This window comes from Rhineura floridana, chromosome 2 (assembly GCF_030035675.1).
Source record: "Rhineura floridana isolate rRhiFlo1 chromosome 2, rRhiFlo1.hap2, whole genome shotgun sequence".
Classification (NCBI taxonomy): Eukaryota; Metazoa; Chordata; class Lepidosauria; order Squamata; family Rhineuridae; genus Rhineura; species Rhineura floridana.
The window spans coordinates 168,716,984-168,739,341 of NC_084481.1; the positions used below are offsets into that span (position 1 = coordinate 168,716,984).

The 22,358-nt window shown below is 42.2% G+C and overlaps 1 protein-coding gene across 6 annotated transcripts in view; it reads left to right on the forward strand.

The window, feature by feature from the left end:
* Window positions 1-22,358, forward strand: part of LTK (leukocyte receptor tyrosine kinase) — a 181,634-nt gene that overhangs the window by 84,770 nt on the left and 74,506 nt on the right. For 4 of the 6 annotated variants that reach the window (XM_061611381.1, XM_061611376.1, XM_061611378.1 and 1 more), the window contains exons 6-10: window positions 1,527-1,679; window positions 3,714-3,814; window positions 8,836-9,002; window positions 13,693-13,787; window positions 19,840-19,941. In XM_061611381.1, coding sequence (XP_061467365.1) covers window positions 1,527-1,679; window positions 3,714-3,814; window positions 8,836-9,002; window positions 13,693-13,787; window positions 19,840-19,941 — 618 coding nt within the window. The remainder of the gene's footprint in view (window positions 1-1,526; window positions 1,680-3,713; window positions 3,815-8,835; window positions 9,003-13,692; window positions 13,788-19,839; window positions 19,942-22,358) is intronic. The other 2 variants (XM_061611377.1, XM_061611379.1) reach the window with 1 other exon arrangement.

Sequence of the window (22,358 nt, forward strand, 5' to 3'; positions counted from 1 at the left end):
GGTGAGTTTTCCAACACAGGAGGCCTTCAAGAGGCAGCTGGACAGCCACCTGTTGGGTATGCTTTAATTTGGATTCCTGCATTGAGCAGGGGGTTGCACTCAATGGCCTTATAGGCCCCTTCCAACTCTACAATTCTATGATTCTAGGGCATTGGCTAATCAGCACCCCCAGATTCTGAAACACAACAGGTGAAACAGAGGGGGCAAGGTCTTTGACCATCCTCCTCTCTCCTGTATGTCTTCACCCACTGCCATATCTCTCCTAACCTACCATCACAGGGATGGCAGTCCCATTCCCATCCTCTCCCGTCCCTGGCCTAGACACATACTTCTTTGACCCAGAACACAGGAATACAGCAGAGGTTAGCAGCAGGGAGCATCAGCCTAGGAAACACTCAAACAGACATGGCTCACATCCCACCTCTCACCGGGAATAACAACTCACCACTCCCCCCTGTCTCCTACTCAAAAGCGCACATTTTCATGTGGATTGGACTCCGGGGGCATGAAATTACTTTCCACTAACACACAACCCTCACACCTTTAGCCTCTCCCCCTAGAAATGGCCTAGGAAAAAACACAACAATCCCCCCCCCGAGGAAAAATTAAACAGTCAGTGCCACACATAAAACCCTGCATTATAAACTAATTAAAAGGAGATGAGCATCCTCATTACCCCCTGAAAATACAATCCATAGAGGTAAACCCCTTTAGTATCACCCTTTGCGAGTCACCACCTGCCATCTCCAGCAGGCTTGGCTTATTTCCTCCTCTTCACCAGCACCACTGTAAGGTGTGCTGGTTTGGGCAGTGTCCTGGGCAGCTGCAGCAAATCAGGCAAATGATATACAGGTCTCAGTGGGGTCTAGCCCTGATGTTAACTGTCTCCCCAAAACTATAGCCTCTTGGAGGCAGCTGTTTCTGCAAGGAGGTAGGGGACCTGAGGTTAAACTCTGTGTCTCTCCCTACTCTCCCTGTTGCAGCTAACTGTCTCCCTCCCACTCACCTCCTTCTGCTGCTGCCTGATGAGTCCCAGCTTCCTCCTGTCAGGACCTTGGGGAGGACAATGATTCCTGACCAAATGGCCTGTTGCCAGCTCCCGCCACAAGTGGTAGTAATCAAGACCTGTCAACTTTGTTTTTTAAAAATAATATGTTAGTATAGTTTCATAAAATGTTGTATTTACTATTCTTATTTTTATTGTAACGTACTTTGGGAGCTTTGCCTCATCCAAAACTGTGGATATAATGTAGTAGTAGTAGTGGTGGTAGTAGTAGTAATGTATTGTTATTACTACAACAACATTAAAATAAACTTGGTAGTAGCAATCAAGGAGAAGTATCATGCAACTGTACCATGAATGGCATGTAATGCAAGTTTAAATACCCTTTTGGTAGAACTGCAGGCCATGCTTACTTTTCTATCGAGAGTCAACAAGAGAAGCTATTGTTCAATAATCAACACTTGTCCTGGTTTGTTTCTTCCTGAGATTTATGTTTTCCCCATTACCACCACACTTTTTCTAGCAGACAGTCTACCAGAGGGGGCACATTGTTCTTTTGAGGACGGTCCCTGTGGCTGGACAATGGATGACAAAGTGAAATTTTCCTGGTCTATTAGTGGCTTTTCCAAGATGCAAGAAGACCCCTTTGGAGGATCTGCCTTACACACTACTGGAGGTATGTTCTATATTTGCCATCTTCCAATCTAGTCTAGAACACAAGGCTGTTTTAAAGAAGCAACAACAGAGGAAGTCTGAGTAACACTTCCATTGTGGGGGAATACAAATAGACCCCATCTTGGGGGTCTACCCACTGGAGACACGCACATCTCCCTTATGCACAAAACCACAATGTGACAGAAGACTTTGGGTGAATTAATCAAATTTTCCTCTGCTGCCACTTCTTTAGAACATGTGGCGTAGCCCATTGTCTTCAGGTAGAAAGTTTTTGGGTCTCTCTCTCTCTCTCTCCCTCTCTCCCTCTCCCTCTCTCCCTCTCCCTCCCTCCCAACCAAGGACCAAGATCCACATGAAATACTATTAGTATGCAACAAGTTGGGACCTGCAAGGATTTTGGGGGGGGAGGGTGCACTGAGCCTCCCTTTCTTCCAACTAATGTTCAGTTCTTATGGAAGTACTTTGTGCATTTGCAGCCCTCATCAGCAGGGTTACAGGGACAGGGTTGTCTCCCCACCTTTTTTTTAATTTACGAACTATTATTCTTCATACCTGGGAAGTTCCCTGAATATGCAGCAATCTTTTCCTGGTGCTTGTTTTACTGTCCTACTGGATGGCATGAGGCTACCAAGGTTGCTATGCAATGATAATTGCATAGTGAATACCATTTTAGAAGATGAAATGGAATGTTAAGGTTTCAAAAGCTCCAGAACATGATAAAATAGATGTGAAAATAATACCAAAATAATACAGCTATACATATTTTAATAAATCAATAATTCAAATACATTATACATCTATGTTATTAAAATGCCCGATGAATAAATATTATCTTTAGATAGATATGATCCTTCTATTTCCTACTTATCTGTCTGAAGATAATTTGAATTAATTTGGCATGTCAATATTTATTTAAGTAGACAATTATTGTTTTTTTTCTATATTCATTTGGCATTATAATATTTGTTTGCTTGCTTGCTTGTTTATGGATAGGGCCAAGCAAACAAGATGTTTTTTCTTAGGATAGGGTATTTTATATTTTAGATAGATCTTACCGGGGTATGAACATAAAATCTTGCTCACACCATGCCATCCACTGTCTCCAGAGTAGGGATGGGATCCATTGGCTGGTGCCAGTTTGAAAACATTCCATCGACCTAACAGGCTGGCATTGATTTGAGCTTGTTCTGTATCTGCTAGCCTCTGCTTTTACCGATCTGTGCGTTTTTTCGCTCTGAAAAAATATTGATATTAATATCAATATTTTAAAAGGAGATACAAATATTTTGAAGGAAATATCAATGTTTTAAAAGGAAATATCAATAAATTATCATTCTTACAATCTGTGTTTTAGAGGCAGATATTTTCTTTAAAAAAGTCAATTTTCAAAAATAGCAGCGGAAATTCACTACTTTAAAATCTGATCCTCAGCAATTGAGAATAAGCAAATTAATGGAAAATTCAGTACCAAATCCAAATTGGGCAGAATTCTAGCACATCCCTACTCCAAAGAGGGTCATGCAATAAGGCGTGAACTTGCTCTAGTATGTCTAGTGAAAGTCTAGAAGACTTTTCAAACCATGGATAATGAGAGCTCCTGACAATCAGTAATGCATCACCTTGGTGCTTGCCTAAATGGTGTCAGAATTTCCCTGATCTGCTCTGGGCCTTGGAAATGTGTGCAGGAATCTCCTGTGTGTTATACAGTAGATTATGATTAATCCTGAGTCTAATTTTCCAATAATTCCATCAGTGCACAACCCCAAATCCACCACTGAAATCCAGTTAAAATTTCTTGCACTATTTTGATGGTAGCATCTATGCATTAAGATATGGAATGGGTCAAGGTATCTTCCAGGAGAGGAAATTTTATTTGAATTGTACTGCTGCTCTTCCATTTTATGCTAAAGAACTGTGTTTTATTGTAATATGATCTGTTTTAATATGTATTTTGTATTTTTTATGCCTGTTTAATTGTGGTAGCCTATGGCTTTGAACAATAAAGATTCATTCATTCATTCAATTTCTTTTCCAGGTCACTTTTTGTATCTGCATGTAGATAGCAATCACACAGATGGTGTTGCCCAGGCACAAAGCACCGGACTCCCAGACAGTCTTGCAAGTGGAACCTACCAGGTATGCTTCTCCTTCTTCATCAATTAATCCTCATTTCATGGGGGACTTGTAATGATACGAAGCCCATTTTCTTGTCTTTTCATTTTTTTAAATTAATATAAAGCACAACATACAAAGCATATCCATTTATTCTAAATTATCTTGCCTTCTTAAATTTGGAGTTACTATGTTAGTTTAAATGAGACTGTAATATCCCAATACTATAAAACCAATGAAACATAGGAAGAGCAATAGTTGTTGTTATGTGCCTTTGAGTCGATTTCGACTTACGGCAACCCTATGAATCAGGGACTTTTCCCAAAAACTTGCAAATTGATATCTTCAGCAAGTTGGTCAGATCATCCATTTCAACCATCCCATGTAAATAGTTCAACTTAATTACTAGTGGATTCTCAAGTAGCTGGTAACCACAAGTTTGATCTATGTCCTGTATTACATCTTCTGAGCTGTATTCCAGGAGGATTTGCAATAGTTATGGGAGAAGATTGTGGCATGCTGCATAGCTTTCTGCTCTCCTTCTCATGGCTAGAAGAAGCATAGTAAATTATATTAAATGAATAAATGCAGCTTTGATGTATGTAGCAGCCAGAATTTATAAAACATTTATGCTACCTTGGTGCAGAAATGTTAGATAATGATGCAAAAGTGCTGATGAGGTTTTAGCCAGCAGTGACAAAGCCTGGCAGAGTGCCTGACCTTTGCGAGTGAAGAGCTTAGCTTTATTTGGGGGTGGGGATGGGGAGTGCTTCCCCTGTGTGGAAGGTACTAATTTCTGCTGTTTGGAAGGAAGAGTGTTTGTTCTGCAGTTGAGGCAGAATGCAGCTGTTGGGGAACAAGAGTGTTAAAGCAATACAGTTCAGACAAGACAAATGGCAGATCTTGGAAGACGTTTGTAGCAGTTATACTTCACAACATGTGTTCCCACTTCCCTGAACTTACCTGTGTTGTGTACGGTTGTTGGATGTTGATTTGTATGTTGGATATTTGTGCCTGGCATCCAACAGGAGAGAGCAGGGTAGGACGGTGCCACTCACCTGATCCCCATCTGGCTGAGTCACTGAAGCATACTGGGATGGAGCAGAGAGAAGCACAGCAGTGGTGAGGTTGGTACAGTGCAAACATGTCAGCGGAACCAATCTGGCTCCTGCCGGTGCATTTGCACCATGCCAGCCACACCACTGCAACACCCCTCCCCCTCTCTATCCAGTATGCTGCACCAACTCAGCCAGATGGCAGCCATGTGAGCAATGCAGCCCCACCATGCCGTCCGATTAAGCTGAAATCCCAGTACCAGCTACCTGTGAGGAATCTGTCCTGCCCAGAGCAGAAGAATTCAGACTGAGGCGAGGTGATGTCTTTTTCTCTTTTTATTAAGGTTATGGTTACATCCAAAGCAGTGCGCTTCATACACCTGACTACTCTGACTCACTACTTTCATATCTATCCTAACTAAGCAATCTCTGCAGGATTTGAGCAAAGTTGCCTCAGTACCTGTGCCTCGGATGACACTGGCTTAAGTAGGGAAGCTTTTCGTGCGTAAACGGCGGCTCCGCCTCTGTTCCAACTTTTGAAAGTCTCTCTTCTCATGCCTCCTCACATGGAGTGAGGAAGGATGAGTCTCAAACGGCACATCAGTAAAGGGGGCTTCGCTAGGTGACAGCACGGGCTCTGGAAGCTGAATGTTGATTGGCTGGGAAGCGCTAGAAATGTCTGGAGGGGATTCCTGTGCAGGTGTGGGGGGCACAACCGGAGAGTCTCGCCCCAACTGCTCAGATGTCGGACTTGCAGAAGGGGCAGGAACTGCATCCACGGACATGCTGGGCATGGGAGTCTGGGGTCTGTCAGAACCCTCTCCGATATTCTCCCTTCCCCCAACTTCCCAAGGGATCTCATCCTCATCTGATTCCTCTCCCTGGTCTAGCTGTCCCTCAGTATGGGGCACAACAGGATCTAGGCAAAGAAGTTTTAGAGATGTGATCAAGTCCCTAACCATACTCCCTCTGTGTGCAAAGTGTCTTTTCTGTATAGTTCTCTTTATGAGGGTTCCCCCTTGTGAGCTCTAAGTGTACATGACATGGAGTCAGAGTGATAGAGCCCTATGCTGCTGAACTTGTCATCTGAGTAATGTGTCCCCTGTGTGTAGTTTATGTACTAGTGCTAGTGATCGTCATTAGGTGCTGAGTTCTAGCCTACCCCAGCCTAGCCTCTGTTTTGGTGATGTGGGTGAGATGATTATTAATGCAGAAGCAGGGTTTTGTTTTGTTTTTTCATTTTTCTTTCTTCCATTGAAGTCAGTCAGAGGGACATTTCTTGCACCAGGTCTGGGGCTCGTGTACAGTTGCACTGTTAATGGGTGTGGCCTTGATTTGAAAGAATGTATGATAGAGTAGATGAATATTTCTCCCTTGTGCTGCTGATGTGTTGCCCACAATTCTACCCCGTGATGGCTTGGATTCTGGTGTTCCATTAGTGCAGTGTGGCTTCTGCCAAAACCTGTAGCCCTTCAGCTTGTGGAATTCAAGTATAAAAGTGAGCTCTGAATTATTAGATGTACAAATGTGGTGGGCACAGCACTTGAAAAATGAATAACCTCTGTGCTTATTTTGCATGTCCAAACTCTAACTGAAATATCTGAGCTTTAACTGAAATGTACTTTTTACATTTCATGACCGTTTGAACCCACTTCTACCATTTTCCCCTTTTGCACCCATGTATAATTATAACTGCCAACCACTTCATGCAGCTAATGAATTGGACTTCAAAAAGTTTATGCTATAATTAATCTATTAGTATTTATGGTGCCGGAAGTCTCTTGTTTTAGTTTCTACAAACTAACACAGCTACGTTTCTAGAACTGGACAGTTATCATAATGAAATTATTTATGGTAAGTCTGACTACCTATTCTGTTTCTACATAGTGCGATCTAGGCTGGGGTGCATGTGAGAAAATAATTCAGCTATTTACAGAAGATTTCCCTGGAGGCTTAAGTGGACTTACCATAACTACAATACAAAGCTTGATCCCCTGCCCCCACCCATAACCTGGTGTAACATTTCTTCTATCTGGAGCTCCTGATTCAATCTGTATTTCATCTGTGATGAAAACTATGCCGCCCTCACTCTGGACAACAATCTTATACCTGCTGACCTGACCTGTTTTTGAGGGGTTTTCATACTTGTCCACACCTGGCAAGATCACACAGTGTTTCCATTAACCACACCTGGAGGGGGAATGGGTTGATCTGGCAATCTGTTGCAAAATCACTTTGAAGCTGAATTTTAAAAAAACAACACTCAAGCTGCTCCCACCTGGTCTTACAGTAAAAAGAGGCAGGGTTTGACTAATGTCATGTGCCCCCATTTTCACAAGAGAGAGGGGAAGACGCACTGGAACCACAGCACAGTAAGTGTGTTTTACTCTGAGTGATTTCCATGTATAAGAGAAAAGTATGATTTCACATTCCTACGTATCAGCTCCAAAAAGCGGAGTCCTTTCAATGCTTACATTCTTCCGTGTGGCTGCAGCCAGGAAATGCTCCGGGGGACTTTAACACATGTGAATCTTTTCTTCTAAATGCAAAATATGTTGTTCCAATTTACACATACTAAAACCACCCATGCAGAGCAGACCCTGGCTACAGCCATATGGACAAAGTAATATCTGAGTCTAGCTCTCTGGAGCTGACTGCACCAGTGTGGGACCAAATGTTTTACTTCCCATACTCCTACTTCCCAAGCCACCACCACGAAGCATTGTGATCTTGCCAGCTTATAATTTACTTCGTCCATGTAGCTATAGCCATAGAACCTCTCTGTATAAGGCATGTTAAGAACATAAGAACATAAGAAGAGCCTGCTGGATCAGGCCAGTGGCCCATCTAGTCCAGCATCCTGTTCTCACAGTGGCCAACCAGGTGTCTGGGGGAAGCCCGCAAGCAGGACCCGAGTCCAAGAACACTCTCTCCTCCTGAGGCTTCCAGCAACTGGTTTTCAGAAGCATGCTGCCTCTGACTAGGGTGGCACAGCACAGCCATCATGGCTAGTAGCCACTGATAGCCCTGTCCTCCATGAATTTGTCTAATCTTCTTTTAAAGCCATCCAAGCTGGTGGCCATTACTGCATCTTGTGGGAGCAAATTCCATAGTTTAACTATGCGCTGAGTAAAGAAGTACTTCCTTTTGTCTGTCCTGAATCTTCCAACATTCAGCTTCTTTGAATGTCCATGAGTTCTAATATGAGAGAGGGAGAAGAACTTTTCTCTATCCACTTTCTCAATGCCATGCATAATTTTATACACTTCTATCATGTCTCCTCTGACCTGTCTTTTCTCTAAAGCCCCAAATGCTGCAACCTTTCCTCGTAAGGGAGTCGCTCCATCCCCTTGATCATTCTGGTTGCCCTCTTCTGAACCTTTTCCAACTCTATAATATCATTTTTGAGATGAGGCAACCAGAACTGTACGCAGTATTCCAAATGCGGCCACACCATAGATTTATACGACGGCATTATGATATCGGCTGTTTTATTTTCAATACCTTTCCTAATTATCGCTAGCATGGAATTTGCCTTTTTCACAGCTGCCGCACACTGGGTCGACATTTTCATCGTGCTGTCCACTATAACCCCGAGATCTCTCTCCTGGTCGGTCACTGCCAGTTCAGACCCCATGAGCGTATATGTGAAATTAAGATTTTTTGCTCCAATATGCATAATTTTACACTTGTTTATATTGAATTACATTTGGCATTTTTCCGCCCATTCACTCAGTTTGGAAAGGTCTTTTTGGAGTTCTTCGCAATCCCTTTTTGTTTTAACAACCCTGAACAATTTAGTGTCATCAGCAAACTTGGCCACTTCACTGCTCACTCCTAATTCTAGGTCATTAATGAACAAGTTGAAAAGTACAGGTCTAGTGCATATGTTAGTGCATAATGAACCAAACCTATCATCTTCAAGTCAGAAACAGCCTCATATGACAACTGCTCTCTGTCTCTTCATTTTGCCATCACATTTCACTTTAGGTCCAGTTCTCAGCGTACATTTTTGGCAATTACAATGGTACCATATCGCTCATTGTCCAAGAAAAGGCAGATGGAATCAGTGCCGCATCATTGATGTGGGAAAGAACAGGGAGTTGGAGTGATGACTGGTTTCTTATAACTCTGGAAATGCCAAGACTTCAAAACTGGTAAGCATAACATCAGTAGTATTCATTCCAATATCTATAATATATAAAATATTGCACCATCAGTATGCTTGACACTTAGAGTAATAACAGAAAAACAGGTCCCTGCTCTAGGAAGGACACAATCTACTTTATTTTATTTATTTATTTTATTCGATTTATATACCGCCTACAGCCCGGGGGCTCTCAGGGCGGTGCACAGCATGGATAAAATACAATAAGATTACAAAAACAGTAAAATATACATTATTAAACAAGTAAACAGCCAGATATACGTTAAAAGCATAAATAGATTAAAATGCCTGGGAGAATAAAAAGGTTTTAACCTGGCGCCGAAAAGATAAAAGTGTAGGCGCCAGGCGCACCTCAATGGGGAGACTGTTCCATAATTCGGGGGCAACCACTGAAAAGGCCCTAGATCTTGTTACTACCCTCTGAGCTTCTCTGTGAGTCGGAGCTCGGAGGAGGGCCTTAGATGTTGAACGCAGTGAACGGGTAGGTTCATATCGGGAGAGGCATTCCGCTAGGTATTGTGGTCCCGTGCCGTGTAAGGCTTTATAAGTCAAAACTAGCACTTTGAATTTGGCCCGGAAACAAATAGGTAGCCAGTGCAAACGAGCCAGAACAGGTGTTATATGTGCAGACCGCCTAGTCCTCGTCAGCAGTCTAGCAGCTGCGTTTTGCACTAGCTGTAGTTTCTGAACTGTCTTCAAAGGCAGCCCCACGTAGAGCACATTGCAGTAATCCAATCTAGAGGTTACCAGAGCATGCACAACTGAAGCGAGGTCGTCGCTTTCCAGATAGGGACGTAGCTGGGCTACCAACCAAAGGTGGTAGAACGCATTCCGTGCTACCGAGGCCACCTGCGCCTCGAGAGACAGGAATGGATTGAAAAGAACCCCCAAGCTACGAACCTGTTCCTTCAGGGGGAGTGTAACCCCATCTAGAACAGGTTGAACATCCACCATCTGGTCAGAGAAGGCGCTCACTAACAGCGTCTCAGTCTTGTCAGGATTGAGCCTCAGTTTATTAGCTCTCATCCAGTCCATTATCGCGGCCAGGCAGCGGTTCAGCACATTAACAGCCTCACCTGAGGAAGATGAAAAGGAGAAGTAGAGTTGCGTGTCATCAGCATACTGATGACAACGCACTCCAAATCTCCTGATGACCGCACCCAGCGGCTTCATGTAGATGTTAAAAAGCATAGGGGACAGGACCGATCCCTGCGGGACTCCACAATGGAGAGTCCAGGGTGTCAAACAATGTTCCCCAAGCCCTACCTTCTGGAGACGATCCACCAAGTAGGAGCGGAACCACTGCCAAGCAGTACCTCCAACTCCCAACTCCATGAGTCTCCCCAGAAGGATAATATTTAAGACTCCAAGAGTCTGTAAAGGGAGAAGAGGAGGATGAAGATGGAGACAGGGGAAAACAAGGGAAGTGTATGCCTTCAGTTCAGTTACACATATGTAGGCTTAGTGGGGGTCTATGGGATGGCATAGACCAAAAAAACCAGATTTTCAGGAAGGCTTTGAAGGGAGAGAGAGTTCCAGGCATAAGGGGCAACCAAAAAAAAGGGTTGAGCTGTTTAACGTAGGAGATCTCTGGATTGCCTGGAGTGATAACATTAGAAAGATATATCTAGACATACCGGTAAAGTTCTCCTGAGCATACAAATGTTAGGCTTCTAAAAGCCTGTCTCAGATGAGAGGTAGGTTTTTAAAACTCTTGAATCCTTCTCCATCCCAATCAAAATCTGAATCTGTCTTCTGTGCATTCTTATGGAAGAAAGCTATACAGCCATCATTCCCTCCATTTCCAGTGTTCAATCCTGAGAGTCATTGCTTAGGTAGCCAAAATGGCACCACTCATGCACAAGAGGGGAGGTATCATGATGCTTGGAGAAACCCCAAAATTAGCAGAAGTACTAAAAATCTTTAGGAGGAAAAACCCTAAGGTAGGGGGAACCAAAAAACAGCCCAGTAAGGACCGGGCATGTTCAGTGATTACAGAATGCTGAGGGTGAAAACCAGAGGTAGAGGGGATCGAATGGAATATCCTGAAAGAGGGCATGGCTGTAAAACATCGTTCACCTGGAGTTCCATGACAGTCCAAGCCTAATTGTTCCCTGGAAGCACTGGAAGCCATTCATGTTTGGTTTGGCATTAAATGGCCTAGACTAAGTCAATGTGGTGCATTTGATGCTGTTTTACTGTAAGGTGTTTTATTTTAAGGGTTTCGCTGAAATTTCACCCTGTAAAAGATTGGGAGTGTGAACAGGACTGTTTTCCCCTGACAAACCATAATGCTTTTGTGTTTTTCTGTGGCTGTGTGTACAGTTATTGTTTTCTCTGTCTGCTACTGCTACAGTGCCACCTTTCAAAGAGCATCTTCATCCCCACAGCATTATGTCAGCCAGTTAGGGATCACATTATATGTGCGTGTGAGGATGTCATGGACCCAATAAGACATACCTATATGGAAAAAGAAAGGTCCCTTAAATGTCCTTGTCAGGATCCATCCTGTGTCTACCACCCTGTCACGGTCCCACCTCAGGGTCCTGGTCTCTTAAAGTTTCTCTCACCGGCCCTAGCACAGATCTCTCAAGATCCCACTGCTAGGCAGCACCACTTGACACTCCCTGTAAACAATGTTGCCTTGAGACTGTGCCTTAGTCTCCTCCTGGCTTATTGCTACGTTGTGTCTGGGTGCAGTTACAGGCCATAACCCCCCTATATCTTTGTGCCTATAAAGATTACCACCCTGGGTTGTTTTGGATACCTGATAATGTTACGCTATCTCTTCACCGCTGCCACCATTGATACTGTTTCCCCACCTTGGTATATGTCCTGCCCACCCTTCTGCTCTGTGAAACCCAGCCAAGGATCAGGCGTTTTGGTAAACCAAGAACTATTTATTTATTTACACAGGGAATAACAAGATTACTTAAAGGTTCAGTCAACAAGCGTGTGGTTTCATAAGATGCATTACTCTTTATATTTCTTAGTCATAGATAACCTGCCTCACTACCCGCCTAAATTCAATCCACCCAACAACCCTCTCCAAAAACCCCTCAGAACTCCAACCAACCAAGCCCCCCTAACAACTGTCATCCTCTCATTTATACCTTCAGACACTCAGACACTCAGCCAATCATCATACAACATTCTTCAACATTCCAACCCATATACTCCCCCCTCTCAGTCTACTTACCACATATACTCTAATAAACCCTCACTTAACATATTTACAGTAATTACATTTACAGGGTCATCACAGTCCTCACTCTGAAGCCAGGGAGGAAGGAACACACTCCCATTGTCATGGCAACCATAGTCATGCTTTTGGTCCGCTGCTTGTTTGCTCTGCCGATTATTGCTGATTATCACTGGGAGGTGGGGAGAAACCCTTTTACTGGCCAATGAAGGGGAACATGCCAACATGTTACCTCTTCCCACTGAAACTCAGCATCATAGTTTTGCCCCCTAAAAGGCCACCCCGCCACCCCAATGTGAGGATGCTTTTTTGCAGGGAGTAAAAACATTTGGTAAAAATACAGTTTTGGCTTAGCTCTGTTGTATAATTCAGTGGGGTTTTTTTCTGTTGTTGATATTTGTAGCGTTGAATATTTTATGAGGAGCCCTGAACTGTACAGAGTTGGGACAGAGGAGGTCCGAATCCTAGTGTTCCCCCTCCCCGCAAAAAACCTTTCCAAGGCCTGCTTACTACTGATTCATGAGATTAAACACACATCATAAAACACCTTTCATAAATATATTCAGCCATGTTCAGAGGTGCTTCTTGAGTTTTAGTCTATTACTTGCTACATGTTCTGGCTTGTTGGATTTTATTTATGGTCTGCTTTTTCACAGAGGATGCCCTAGCATGTTGGCTTTGCCTAGCTTTACTCTAGTTTGAATATTTTTTATATGTCACCAGTCTCTTTAGAACCAGAGTGTCTCCTAGCTGCAGAACACATTAAGCAGCACTTGCTCATATCAATATACCATTTCCCCTCAAAAATCACATGGGGTTTCATCATCACCAGCAGAGGCTGTCCTGGTGTGCCATGTACTTTTAATATTCTACTAGGAGGCTATATAGTTATGGATTTATGTTTATTTCTGATTTTAAATAAAAAAACCGTTCAGCTTTATCCATTAGGAAGGGAACCTATTTTTAGCCATCCTGAATTAGCAGCATGTGTAATGATGGCTTTATTCAGTGCATTAGCAAGTTAATGTGTGTTAAGACTACTGCCGCTACTACTGTTGCTCTTAATCCCAACTGTGTGATAGTTAACATTACTTACTTCAAATGTGAACATGTTAGAATGCTAATACTAAATCTTTTCCTAGGATGGATCCTTGACTGATCTGATAACTGTCGACTTTTAGTTTGTGGCCAGAAACATCAGGGCTCTGTGAAGTTTTATAGCATATATATTCAATTATGTTTTCTGAAGTTTAATTTCCATATAGCACCTGTGAAGTGCAATAATGTATGTAACATGCTTATTTATTCAAGTAATAGTGATTATTATGTTGGTGGGCTGCTTGTCCTTATACAATGATTGGTAATCCTAAAAAAGTAATCTGCATTTGCTTTTTTGTTTGCACAGTTAATTAAAATTGTACTTTTAATATATTATCTTTGTCTGTCTCCTTCCCCAAACATCATCTTTATTTAAAAGCTTTCACTTGCAGCTCCAGGCTACTTGGGGCTGGAATTCACATGCTGACATTGCTGTGGACAATATTACATTTGGTCTACATTGCTTCTCTAATGGTGAGTTACTTCTAAGTAAGCTAGTTCCAAATAGGCAGCCAGCATATTAAGCAATAAAAGGGATGTGCTCTATGTTCTCATTACACAAGAGAAAGTGATTTGATTACTTCTGGATATCACTTCTTTCAGGTGACCCTTCTTTTACTGTAACCTCTGTTGAACATCTTTCCAGACAGTTGCTATATAGTGCAGTAAATGTGCAAAGCATTGTTACTCAGGATCTAAATACCTTTCATTTGGGTAGCGCTTATGCTGCAAAGACTAATTCATGTTCACAGTCCAGCACCAGACACTGCAGTATTGGGGAAATGAGATTCTTCTCTCTGCTATGTCATCTGATGACATCGCAAGTGTTTTGTAGAATGTGGTTGCATGGGAAACACAATCTTTGCTCATCTTCCTACTTTTGATACTGGAAGAGAGAGGTGTGAGAAGATCTGGCCACTTTCCAGACAGGCGTAACAGCACTTGGGGTTCATGAAGGAAGAGTGAGAGGCTCTTCTGTGGGCAAAAGCCAATAACATTAAAACAGTATCAATTGACATAGTGAGAACACTTCGGCATACACCCTCCAGCATTTTGCTAATGAAAATTGGGACACTTTTATCCAATTGCAACCCACCCTTATTCTTACACTCTTGAGCTGCCTCCCAACACAGTCACACTGTTAGATATGCTGAAAGGTCTTCTACATTGTATTCAATTAGATCTTGCAATAGCTTCTCTTTTCCTAGCAGCGTGTGTGTCTAACCTGACCAAAACTCTTCCCTTTTTAACACTTCAGTCATATTAATATGATTACCTTAACAAAGTATCTGTTTGTACTTAGGACTGCCACAGCTCAGACACATTCAGTAACTGAGTTATGGTGGGGAAAGAGGTAATGGAAGAGGAAAAAGTACACCAGCATTTTGGCATTCATGTGCACTGTTCATTTAAAACATTTATATCCTACCTTTTCTTTATTTATTTATTTGAATCACTTCTGTACTATTTTAAGAGTCTGGAAAAAATGTCTACGTGGTTTACAATCTACCTTAAATAACAATCCTATCTTAAAACATTGAATAGAACTTTACAAACTATCAGAATAAAAAATTACAAATGAATATCAAATACAAAATACAATAAAGACCCATATTTAAAGCAGCTTAATTAAGAACCCTAAGGTAGCTAACAGCAGCAGGTAAACAAATAAAATTGACTCTACAAGTCAATAAAAAAGACAAGCCCTCATTAAAACAAATGTTCCAAACATAGAACTTTATATGGAATTTAAAAGACTGATAAGTTTATCTGCATTTGGTATACCTTCATTGTTTACATTAACCAAAAAGAACACAATCAAAGTCTCCCACCCCGGATTATGCCAGAATATGGATTGCTTGAGACAGTCTTTACTTTTCTATTAATTTTTATCATGGTATTATACCAGCATTTTTCCTTCTGAAGACAGCGCCACAGTTAAATCTACTTTAATTACCATTGTATGCAAAGATATCACTGTTCCCCTATTATTTGTTGGATTTTTATACCTAATGTTGGTTCTGTTTTGCTACTGCTATTATCTATGTTACTATTTTAGGCCTCCTCAGGTTGCTTATTGATTGTATCTTTGGTATATTGCTTGTTGAAATACAATACAAATTATATATATTAATATACAATTACATGTTCTAACAATAAACCAATTCAAGGCAGCTGCTTAAAAAGCGCAAATCACAAACAAAGAAGAGAGTTACAATATTCACATCCTAAAAGTTCTTCTAAACAAGAAGGATTTTAACTATCTGATGGAAGGCCATTAACAAGACTGTCAAAGGAGGGAATTCCAGGGCCTTGATCCCAACTAAGGGTATTTCTGAGCACCCTGGGACACTCAGAAAGGCCTTTCATTGAGATCTTAGCAGCAGGCCGGCTCTTATGGGAGTAGGTGGTCCTTTAGATATCCTGTTCCCAAGCTGTGAGGGGCTTAATATGGCATCACCAGTACATTGGACTGGATCCAGAAACAAATTTGGCACCAGTGCAGTTGTTTTAATAAGGAAGTCACATGCAGTTTCTGTACACTCTTCATAGGCAGTTATACACATTACTAAGCTGGATGTGATGTAACCTAATCATGTGATCCCTTGGGATAAAGGGTTGTCAAAAAAATTAATTAATAAATGAGACACCCTAGCCATATCTGCAGTATCCAGAAATGGGCATCGTTGGGGCATCAGTCTCAGCTGGGCAAAAGAGATGCATGCTTGCCAGCATGCATCCTCCTCCTGTTCCGATATCAAGGGAGATATTCAGTGCTAGTCCTACTCCGAGTAGACCCAATGAAGTCAGTAAACATTACTAACTTACGTTCATTAGTTTCAATGGGTCTAGTCGGAGTAGGACTTAGATGAATACAAAGCCAATTTGGGGTCAGATCCCCTACCACTTAGGTTTCTGGATAACAGGAGCCAGGCAGGTAGAATTCAGTTGCAAAACAGTCACTAGACAGGCCCATTGTATTTAAGAGATCACTGGTGCAACTGTAGGTCTGAAAGGCCAGAGGTAGAGGACAGGTATAATGAACATGTGGCCCTCCACATGTTGCGGGACTACAACTCCCATAATCCTTGACCATTGGCCAAGCTGACTGGGCTGATGGAAACCCAACAACAATGGAAGCATCACAGGTTAGCCATCCCTGGAGTAGGCCTATACAGAAGTAGTCAGATTTGACAGGGCAAAACAGAGAAACCCATAGTATAGCTATACTTGGTAACAAGTTGCTCATACTGGGGAGCCAAGCCTGAAACAGCAGTTATATAAGGTCAGCTGGGCCTATATTGGCTCCCCAGATCATGTGATCTGACTGGGCCATTCTAGTCCTTATCAATGTGGGATCAGGTCAGCAGTTTCCTCCACCTGCAAGCTGGCCCAGTTCTACAATGAGTAAGGGACCTTGGCCCTGTTACTAAACTCAGGACCCAGGCACCATACTCTCTACAGTGCCAAGAGGGACAATTGCTCAGTGGTAGATCACATGTTTTGTAAACAGAAGGTTCCAATCTCAGTCCTGGGTATCTCCAGGATTGGGTAGTCGCAGATGGGAAAGATCTCTGCCTGAGATCTTGGAGACTGTCAGTCAGCATCAATAATACTGAGCTAAATGGATAAACAGCCTGGACTAGTCTAAGGCCAGTGGAACTTTAACAGGGAGATGGCAGCTCTAACCTGAAGAGTGGGTGCATGTCATGCTAACAAAAGTTTTAAAAGGTCTTTTCCAACATCACCTGCACCCCCCTCCAAAAACTAGAGACCAGTTTTTTTCAGGACATGTACCAGAATGTAGGGACTTTCCCTGGTAACTACTAGGGACCCGTTCGTGTGAATATTGTTGTTTTTGACACACGGTACCGCTAAAGACACATGCTTCTCAAAACACTCAGGTGCATAACTGTTACAGGAATTCAAGTAAGCTAATATTGTGTTTCCTCTGAGTACAAGCTATTTCATTCATCATCTCATCCTTTTAATTCAATTAGATCTTGGAGAAGCCCAGCTGCTCTGCTTTGCTTTCAGTAATAAAATTACTTCCCCCTTTGTCAGGAGAGGTTTCGGATGTTATTGACAGAGCCAGTTAACAGGCATGCAAGAGGTTATGTTGGGAGCTTGCAGATAGAATGGGGGTGGGGTGGAGTGGGGGGGTGAAGGAAGGAAGGAAGGAAGGAAAACATAAATTTACTAGGATGGAAACACTAATTTCCTCACACATTTCAGCTATTCAGTTCTCTTTGAGATGAAATGGGAATGTTGTGTGTGTTCGTGCGTGCTGAAAGGAGTGGGGTGTGGTTGTTTATTTATTTACTACTTTACCACTCAATAACTGAAGTTCTCTGGGCAATTTACAATGAAAATTAGAACCATAAAACAGAACAGCACCTAAAATTTAAAACAGAATAAAAACAATACCGTACAATCAGAATAAAGCCAGCAACACCGGAGAAAAGATCTAAGCAACATGAGCACATTCTGAAAAGCCTGGGATAATAAGAAGGTCCTTAAAGATCACAGCATGAGCACCAGGCAATCCTCTCTGTGAAGGACATCCCACAACTGGGGCATCACCACTGAAAAGACTTTCTATTAGCCACTCACCTCCCTTCATTTGGGGCAGAACATGGAGAAGAGATTCACACCAAAAGCAGGGTCTGACATGTAGTATCTGGAATTGGGGGCAAAGAATGAAACTCTACAGCCATTGCACCATGCAGATAGTTTGTGAAAATGCAGTCTGATCAGCCTGTGCTTTTCTTGATTGACAAGGCACAGTCTTTCTCCCCCCCCCAATTCTCTATGTAGTATTCTGAGCCCAGAACCTGATCACTGGGAAACACAGAGGCTGTTCTGGCCTTCCCTTGCCACCACATTCCACTTTCTCTGTATATTGTCACTGGTCAACATAACATACTGCCTCATGTCCCAAGTTTTGATTTCACATCCTACTGTTGAAAATGGTACATCTCCCCTGGAGGGATTTTGGATGACAGGAAAGCAGCTGCTGCAGTCTGGCACTTTATTTACTATATTAACTGGTGCTATAAGCACTTGACAGGCATCATGTTTTTGAATGAGGCACATAGTGCAGACTATAGAGGCATGTAGGACTTACCACTGCATAATGTCAACAAGGCAGCCTTTGCTGATATGGTAATTTTTATGGTTATTAAAACTTACTGGTCTATAGTCAGCCAAGTCCTACTCAGAGTAACTCCTTTGAAATGAATGAACCTAAGTTAGTTGTGCCTATTAACTTCAGTAGGTGTCTCTGAGTAGGAATAGCACTGAATACCACCCAATATTTTTAATGATGGTATGATGTAAATAATGATAGTGGGGGATTAGTTTGGTTTACATTTTAAAGTGAACCTACTTAAGTCACACTTTCATAACCAATATGCAAACCAAAATGCAGCTATCCCTTGAAAATCATATTTCTCCAAATTTTGCAATGCAGTTTTACAATTATGGAATCTGTAACAAAAAAAACCATAGATTAGGAGAAAGGGTGCACAACATGCTTCTATTAGTGAAAATAATACACAAAAATGAATTACTAGGGGAATTACTGCTACAAAATATATCTCATAGGATATATTAACCTTTGATTGCAAAATCCCAGAATTTCAAGAATTCAACATTAGCCTATAAAGGTTTGAGACTGTTTAGGAATAAGAGGGGAAGCTGCTTCTTTGGAGATGAAGAACTGCCTGAGGACAGCTGGTAGGGATGCTGATTCATTAAAGATTGAACCAGAAATACAGACTAAAACAGTGTTCTGAAGAGTGATTTACATCCTGTGAAAGTGACTGAGTTTATTGTGCATCTCTGGATGTCAGCAGCTGAACGGGAAGGAGTTCATGACCTTTAGCTTCCTAAGAAATTCAACTGAATGCCAAGAAGACCAAGAGCCTCTTTGTGCTCAGTGTAAAGTAACTATTCGGTTTCCTTTTACCCACATAGTTTATTTTATGTTAATTTCCGTTTTTGTCATAGTTTTCAGCCTGATATTCCTGTTGGAAAAGCTAGTTCTCCCTGGGCATAGATTGTATACTGTAAAGGAACTGGCCAGGCTCCATGCAGCCTATATTATGACCAATGTATGAGTTCACACTAGGCAACCCTGCATTGGAGACTGCATGGGGATTGGGTACTGGCCCCTATGCGCCTGCCCTGCAAGGTGCAGTTTTGGAGCAACCTGGTGCAGGGCTGTCCCACAGGCCACCACAGGCAATTCTTACCATTCTTGTCTAGAGGGGAGCATGGGAAGAGATGCCATCTGTTGTTTCTACCTTCCTTACCCCAGAACAATTCCTAAACTCCCAAGAAGACATTTCTGCCTAACTGAAACAAATGCTCATTGCTCTCTCTGCCAACACTCTAAAATAGGGAGGGTGGTTAATTATGTTTTGTGCTGAGGATTTCTTTACTTTGGCAAGATGATGTGGCTGATTCTTCAGATGAATTCCTTTTCTCTCCTTTCACATCCCTCATTCTCAATTTCTGGCAGGAAGAAGACAAAACCACCCTGATGAAAAGCAACACTATCTATGGGATATTGATGCATTGGATGAGCTTCTCTTCAATCCATTGGAAGAACCCCTTCCTTTGGGTAATAAATTTAGCCACTGTATATCCATAGTATTATTTTAATGTTAGTTTGCAGCTGCATTGTCTTATCATGGTTAGACCAATGAGTTCACAATGCTAAACTGGATGTAATTTCTGCTGGAAGAGAATGCAGCAGACAGGCATTTGAAACTTTTAAAGGTCGATGAAGATGGTTCCAGGTTTTACATAAGTAATTTTGGTCCTCCTAAACAGAAAGAGTTGGGTAGAGTGGCTTTTTAATCTGCAGCCTATCCTAACAGAAAATATTAAATACCCTTAATGTTTTCTTCAGCACAAAGAATGTGGTGAGGGACAGAGGTGTAGAGAAAATGAATTAAGTTTCTGAGAATGGTGTGAGCATAAGCAAGGTAGTGAGCACTCATGTTTCCAAGGAAGTAGGCCTGCAGCCAGAAAAGCTGTTGTAATGAGCCCTGAAGGCACATTGGGGAGGGGCATAATAAGCTGATGAAAGACAGCAGAAATACAAGTAGTAAAACATGTTTAACTGAAAGTTACCTCATTTATAATATTAAAAACATTTTATTTTAATGAGCCTTTAAGATGTGCCAGAGCCTTATAAATAATCCCAGAGGCTTCAATTGTAAGATACATTAAAGGAGTTCACAGAAGGAGAGTTTCCTGTCTTCATCAACTTTCTGAAGCCACCTGCAGCCCCACAATGGCTTCTCTGAAGGGAGGGGACACCCCTGAACACTGTGGAAGGAGTGTGGCAGGCTGCTGGGGGAGAGGGGTCTCACAAAATTAGGCAGGGCTTTGTCCAGCTCGGGGCAATTTTCTCCAGTGCAGCTGATGGCAGCAGACTAGTTTAAGGGGTGCATTTGCCTCCTGAGGCAGGTGGCTCATTCTACTTACATAGGAACATTGGAAGCTGCCTTATACTGAGTCAGACCATTGGTCCCTCTTGCTCAGTACTGGCTACACTGACTGGCGGTAGACTTCCAGGGTTTCAAACAGGGACCTCTCCCAGCCCTACCTAGTGATGCTGGGGATTGAACCTGAGACCTTATGCATGCAAAGCTGATGCTCTGCCACTGAGCTGTGGCCCTTCCTCTGGTTGGCCTGGTTCAGGGGGATGCATCATTAATGTGGGCGAGGGAAGGACACAAAGGAACCGAAAGCTGCAGGAAATTATGCAAGCACAGCACTTTGTAGATAATTGGGGAAGGAAGATTGGAAAAACTGAAGACTCCTAATGCATCAGTTCCACTTCATAAACAAAAGCAGGTGAGAATTTCAGAAGCATCTCTACCTGGAATGTTTATGCAGGGTCATAGCTTGGGGAGGGTCACAGAGAGGTCTTGGGTCCATCAAGCAAATATAAGCAGGAGTTGAAAAAGATACACACTATGACTCTTAAGTCATCCCAGCATGAATGGTTTGTTAAAAGTAAATAGCAGATGTGGGCTGGATGGGGGGGGGATGAGAATCCAGGTTGGAACTGTAGTGAAGCAAAGGATTAAAGCTCCCTACCCCTGATCCTGATCAGGACAGAGTTCCTCATCAAAGTCCCTTGAGTAACCTTAGCAGTCATGACCAGGGTTGCCAGATCAGAAGCATCCCAAACCCTGAGACTTCAGGGGCGGGCCCTAGTGATATCACAGGTGTAAGAAACGTGGTTTTCCTTAAGGGAAAACCCCCCTATGAGACCCCAAAAATGGTCTCCTGTGGAAGACCCACGACAGAGACAAGTGTGAATCAATTTTAAAAGCTTTTATTTCGTACTTGCAAGGACGGATGTCCTACCAGAAGGCAGACACACCCAAATGACATTGGTACAAATCTTTTATCCCCTAGCCCGACGCTTCATGCCCTCCCCTGTTTTCCCCATTGGTCAGGTACTTCCAGGGTTCACAGCCTATCAGATCCGCCTGTCCCTGTCACATGAAACTCCTCCCCTGTTTACATCTCCCACTCCTCAGTTTTAGGCTACCTTATACCCTTATTTATTATTTCCCATATATGGTATATTGCTCCCCTCCCCTCCTCATTAACTAAGCATAAAAACTCCCTTTATTTATTTATTTATTTATTTATTTATTTATTTATTTATTGCAAAGCAATGAAGGGCTAAAAACATCAGCTGAATTAGTCAAGTGTAAATCCCCTTTCTATTTTGAAGTGGAACTTGACCACAAACTGTCTGTTCTGGCTGCTTTGTTTGAACTTCAGACAGATGTCCTATTCTAAGAAAAAGCCCCTTTTCTCTATCTACGTTAACTCCAGCTTCTATAGAATTATCTACTGCAAACAGTCTATTAACCTATTAACCATTTATTCTTAACAATAAAATCACATATTTTATTTATCCTTAGAATATTCTGAAAAAGCAACATTTTATATACATTTCTCTCAATCCCTCCTCTTTTTATTTCATCCTTTTTGTTGTCTTTTTCATTA